Source organism: Gavialis gangeticus, unplaced genomic scaffold, assembly GCF_001723915.1.
Source record: "Gavialis gangeticus isolate Ggan-Ray unplaced genomic scaffold, GavGan_comp1, whole genome shotgun sequence".
NCBI lineage: Eukaryota > Metazoa > Chordata > Crocodylia > Gavialidae > Gavialis > Gavialis gangeticus.
The window spans coordinates 21,321,350-21,327,425 of NW_017729015.1; the positions used below are offsets into that span (position 1 = coordinate 21,321,350).

Sequence of the window (6,076 nt, forward strand, 5' to 3'; positions counted from 1 at the left end):
TCCAGCGCTGCCTGCAGCCTTCCAGTGAATAAAGGCAGCGCTTTGCTGCAGATGCTTGGGCCTGCCGCGGCTTTTGTAACATGCAAAGTGTCGAGAGCAGATGAGAAAGGGGAGAGGAAGCCCCCAGACACCTGGCATTTGCCTGTGGCTGGGGGTGCCTGAGCTTCCACCCCCCGGCCCATCTCCTGCTGCCCGGGGCCGTTGGCTTGAGGCACTCCAAGGATTGCTCTTTGTGGCTGCTACAAACCCCTGGGCCACGTCTGAGCTGCCCGCAGTGCAACACAAGGGCGGTAGAGGTGGCCCAGACCATCAGAGCAGTTTCCAGCCGGTGTAAAGCAGAGCAGCCTCCAGGCTGCTTTAGTGCATGCCAGCTGCCTCGGGCCCCCGGAGGCTGCCTAGGTGAGACGGCTGGCACAGAAGGACCCCGCTGCACTCACAGGCGTGCCCTCGGGGCCAAGGTGGGGGCACAGTGCTTTGCCGAGAGGAAAGCTGCTCTGCCGTTCGGTCTGGCTGGCAACAAGGCCTCGGTAGGGCTGAGCCCAGGACAGGATATTCCTTGGACATTGGGGTGACTGTGGAAGCCCCTGTCCATGTCACGCCCCGTCCCAGGGATGCCGATGTGGGCTCTCAGGGGTGCCCAGGGTGGCAGACGCTGGCATGTTGCAAAGGCAAGGGATCAAGATATGGGCTGCTCTCCTGACCTGCCTCTGGCCAGGAGCAGACCCCCGCTCCCACCCCCAACCTCATCTTGTATGCATGCCCTTGCCCTCAGCATGCATGCATGCAGGACGGCTTTGGTCCCTGGGCCAGCCCTCGCCAAGCACTGATCCCTGATGCTTTACCTCAGCCACCGACCATTCCCCTCCTCTCCCTGGGCTCGGCAAGTCCTCATTAGGGTGGCCACAAATTGGTGTAGCTGCATGTCCAGTACGGGGGATGCAGAGTTGAAGTCCACCCATGCCCTGCATATGGGCCCCTTGTTTTAATTTGCAGGGTGTGCAATGGCTTCTGTCTTCTCCTGAAGTTTTACTGAGTGGGAAACAGTTGGCTGCTCTGAAGAGACAAAAATGTGGGGGTAAATGAGGTTGCTAATTAGGTGCAAAGCGAATCCAGCCCTGCCTGGACACTGCATCATGCTTCCCAGAGCTGCCCCACCCCAGCCACCTGCTTTTGTTGCTGGCGAGGCCTGGGTGGCCGGCCCCTGATGCCAGCGCCTGGTTTTGCTCTCTCGTGCCCATGCAGGAGGAGCCCTTCGTCATGTTCAGGAAGTCGGACACGGCCCTTTTTGGGGTAGACCGGTTCGAAGGTTACTGCATCGACCTGCTGAGGGAGCTGGCCAACATCCTGGGCTTCACCTACGACATCCGGCTCGTGGAGGACGGGAAGTACGGGGCGCAGGACGAGAAGGGCCAGTGGAACGGCATGGTCAGGGAGCTCATCGACCACGTAAGTACGGCGCGCCTGCGCGTGCTCGTGGCCCCTTGCTGGGGTGCTGCCGGGCCTCTCTGGAAGCCTGAGGCTGGTGTGTCCCCCCATGCAGGGCCGGACACCTAGAGCAGGATGGCACCCCCTCCCCGCCACCCAGCCCACCTCCGCTCGGTCTCCCCCGTGCAAGACAAATGCACCTGCCCAGGGCCGGGGGCTGGCTCGGACCCGTGCAGGATTTCATTGCATGAAGGAAGATGCATCGATTCCAGCAGAAATGTCTTTGCTTGGGGGGGTGTAGGCAGAGGGATGCTGTTGCCCAGGGGCTAGCGTCCCAGCTCTGCTTGCCCGGCTCTGGCCACTGCAATAGGGCGCCCGTGGGGGATGTGCAGTGGGAAGGGGCTTGCCCAGAGCACGGCTGTGCATCCGCGCTCACTGGGCAACACCAGGGTTGTTTCTCACCAGCAGCAGGTAGGAACAGGGGTCTGGATGGAGAGCGGCAAGCAGCTCACGTGGACTCTGCCCACTGACTTGCACCAAACAGCGCCTAGAGAGACGAGGAGACTTTTGGTTGACGGGACTGAATGCAGTCCCGGAGCCAAGTCTTTCCTCTGTCTGCCCACACCAGCCCCACGGCCTTCCCGTGGTGCTGCCTGCATGGGTCCAGGGGCAGGACGAATCGTATGGACCCGTGTTTCTCTCATTGCAATGAATGGGAAGAGAAGCATCGTGCTCAGCGCACGGGCAGCGTGCCGCCTGGGGGCTTTGCCTGTGAGCGGAGAACTTGCTGCTGGAAATGACCAAGGAAGGAAAGGACTGGCACGTGTATGTCCATCCCCAGGATGAGTGCAAGGTGTGCTGCAGCTGGGAGAGGACAGATGCAATCAGAGGATGCATGCGGGGCGGAGCTGGAGAAGGATGGATGCAGCACTGGCAAGATCTCTTTGCAATGACTGTGCACAGGGCAGACCGGCCTCTTCCAGAGAGATCAATTCCAGCTGGAAGCTCCCACACCGTCTTTTTGCCCTTCACTACATTGCCAGAGCCCACTGCCTGCGGCAAACACACCGTCAGGCATGCCAGGAGGAGGAGGGTCTGCCCGGCCCGCTTTAATGTGTGATTATAGCTTCACCGCTGTCCTCGCTGCTTTTCCCCGTCCCGCATGCCTGTCACTCATGCTGCGTGACAGCTGTCCTGGTGCAGCGGCTGGTAATTGGAAAGTCTCCATTGATCAGAGATCCTAGAGAAGAGCCCCATGATGCATGTTAACCACCGTGGCTCTGCGGTCACCAGGCTTCCTACAAAGGCCTTTCCCGTGCCTGGGATGAAGGATTTCTGCAGGAAAGGGAAGGATGAAGAAGCGTGCGCATGTGTGTGCATGCAGTGCAGTAGGCGGGGAAAGGATGAAATAAAAGGCATGAGTTAGATCTTGCCTGTGTAGAGATCAGCAACATCACGCTGCCCCTTTCCGGGGATCGGTAGACGTTACGCTCAGCGCCGCGGCTGGGTTCCAGCCCTGGTAATTGCCGTTCGGAGCTGGGCTTCCCCCACCTCCTCTCCTAAACGGCCACGGCTGGTTTCTGAGCGCTCCCCCGTGTTTTCCGGCTGGCAGCCCAAAGTCTCCAGGGAGTGGTGAGAACTTCGACTGGGATTTTCATCGAGACCAGAGTTTTAAAGGTATTAATGTGCCTGGCTCTGGCTGATTCCTGTAGGCATTAGGTGCGTGCCTGCCTTTGCAAATTCCAACTCTTAATTTCCTCATTTGTCTTAAAATTTGTCACTTAAATTTTTCCTTCAACTCCTTCAGACATCCCAGCCGGTCTCCAGCACCCTCCTCCCTGCCCCTTGGTCCGAGCATTTTCAGAAAATGCCTGCAGCAAGCACCCCGGTGGGAAGCCTAGAGCCACGATGTCCTGGCCTGGCTCAGGTGAGCCTCGCTGCAAAGCAGGGTGCAGCGGGTGCTTGCCCCAAGTGTCTGTGTTTAACACCCGTGGCATTGACGGTGAGCACAGAACCGCGACTCCCCCGGCCGTGCGAGTGCCGCGGTTATTTCTCAGCAGTGTCACGGCCTCGTCTCGGCTCGGAGAGGCTTGCCGAATTGCTGCTGATAATACAGAGCCCTTCGCTGGCAGCTCCAGCCCCAGGATTTCTAAGTGCTTTTGTCATCTCTCACCCCTGCACCGCTGCAAGATGCCTCCTGAGTTGTTACCCGGAGTTTGCAGGCAGGGCAAGCGACTGTCCCCGGTCCTCAGCTCAGGGTGCTGCCGTCTGGGATGTCTGGAGACACCAGGTGCACGGCTTGGTGCTGCGGGGCCGTGCAAAACCCCCCCGCTGGCACTTCTCGGGGGAAGAGAAGAAGGGACGGTGGCACCGCCCCGGGTAAGACTCCAGGCAGGCGACAGAGACAGACAGAGCCATAAATAATAGGGAGATGCAAGGGAAAGGACTGAGGGTGGATTAGCAGCACAGCTGCCTGTCCGTCTATCAGACAGGCTTAGCAAGGGAAGGGCTTTCCGTCGTTTTTCCGGCAGAGCATCCTTCCTCTCGCGAGCGCTTCCCAGTGGGCCCTGCAGAGAGTGCTTTCCGCCACGTTTATGTGCAGCTGAAAATGTTTAAATCCCTTAAATTGGCACCGCTGTTTTGGCTACTCTGAAGCGGGAGACGCTTGTCATTTGTGAAATCATCATTAACCTTGTTCGACACCCCCGGGTCCATGAGCGGGGGGCAGCTGCAGCGCGCAGGCTGGGAGGTGCTGCCCGGCGCGGACCGCGGGCTCCGTCTCAGGACCCCCTGTCACGGCAAGCAGCCGGACCCTTCGGTGGAGCCTCATGCAGCGGTCAGCTCCTTCATTTTGTAAGGGCAGCCGGGTTCCTCAAACCGCTTGGCTCAGGGAAAGGACAAGGGACCGCCCGCCTCCCTCCGTCTCCCCAAACACAGCAGCTGCGCTCTCGCTTTTGCATCCCTTGCCAAGAGCACGGTACACCCGGGTGACCCTCCAGCAGCAGCTTCGCTCCCGCAGCGTCTGCAGCCTCCGCTCCCGCCGGAGGTCACGCAGCTTCCCGGGGGGACGCTTTGCTTCCAGCTCGTGCTGTGACCCCTGCAGCTGCCTCGGACAGCCCCGCTGCTCCGGGAGGTCACATGCAGAATCAGGCCTCTGGGAGAGGAGATGAGGACAAATGGACCTGTCTGCTTGCAGCGAGGCAAGCAGCCCCGGCTTTTTAGCAACACAGCGATTTTGCTGTCATTATCCCATTCAAGTGATTCAACCTCCTAGACCACCTCTAAAGGTCCTGGCTCCAATAAGAAACCATTGCCTAAGCAGAATGAGGCCAAAGGAAAAAAACACAAAAAACCCCCCAAATCCCAAGCCGCTCCGTATAGCAGCTGTGTTGCTGTGATGGGAAAGTATTTGCTGGGTGACTCATTCCAGTAAATTAGCCGCACTGTGAATAGATAACGGCCCATTGTCTTAGATCGCGGGTCTGGATGTCGGGAGATCTGGGATTTGTTCCTGCATCCACCTCACGTGCCCTCTGTGACCTTGGAGAGAGGCTGCCCATATCTCTGTGCTGCACTTTTCCCATCGGCGAGTGGAGAGGATGAGGATTTCTGCTTGAAAAAAGGCAACATGGGGCTTCGTCTGCATTTGTGGAAAGCTCCGTGTTCCTGAAATGAAGGGCCCTGGAGAAGTGGAAGGGAAGGCAAAGCAATGCAATGCCAGCTGCAGGGTAGCATGTGACATCTCAGTTTACGCGGCGGCCAAGGTCTGTTGCAAGCTCCTTGGGATCACATCTGTTCCTGTGTTTCTGCTTCCAGTGAAATTCATGGAGCAGAAAAAATACACCTCAGAGGTCTGGGCTGTTTCCCCACAGGGCTAACGCTTTGCTAGGTTACAGGTTCCTTTCTGCACCAGCCATCTCTGTTACAAAGGCCTGGCTTTAGCAGGGAAACTAAAACCTTGTTTTTGTTTGATCTGGAAAGATAGGATGGAAGAAAAAGCCAGGGAACAAATGACAGTGCTCTGGCTTCTTGGCTACCCCCAGCCCCTGGTGCTTGCATGCGGCTCTTTCAGCCCATCCTTCCTAGTCTAGGATATCTCTCCTGGCAGCCCTGTCTCCTTCACGCGCTCAGCAGAGCTGCCTCTGCCCTGGGGATGCAATGCACTCTGCTGAACAGCTGTTCGGAGGTTGTGGGATTACACGTGCTCCTTGAGAAGGTCGGGGCTGGAGTGGGAGGCCTTGATAATGGACCAGAATTTGAATATGGAGCATATTGAGATGCAGAACAAAGTGTCACTGGAAGATGCCCATAAATAAACTGCAGCTTGGTACACTGCCTTCAGACTTCCCAAAGCAGATTCTGGTAGCTGTTTAGTGTGTATACACACACACACACACACACACACACACACAATTTTTGAAAAATAAAAATAATTAACATAGTGAAAAATAATTGATGACATGAATAAATGAAAAATAATAATAAATTAAAAATAATTAATATATTAATTACACACATATAGGCACATACTAGTATATAGTGTATATATAGTAGTATATAGTGTGTGTGTGTGTGTATGTGTCTGTATACATGCACACACATACTATATATATATATATATATATATATATATATATATATGTATATATAT

General features: G+C 56.3%; 1 protein-coding gene across 1 annotated transcript in view; it reads left to right on the forward strand.

The window, feature by feature from the left end:
* The window catches only part of GRIK3 (glutamate ionotropic receptor kainate type subunit 3), a 101,373-nt gene that overhangs the window by 39,074 nt on the left and 56,223 nt on the right, over positions 1-6,076 (forward strand). The window contains exon 9 of the mRNA XM_019512550.1: positions 1,243-1,446. Within this exon, the coding sequence (XP_019368095.1) occupies positions 1,243-1,446 (204 nt within the window). The remainder of the gene's footprint in view (positions 1-1,242; positions 1,447-6,076) is intronic.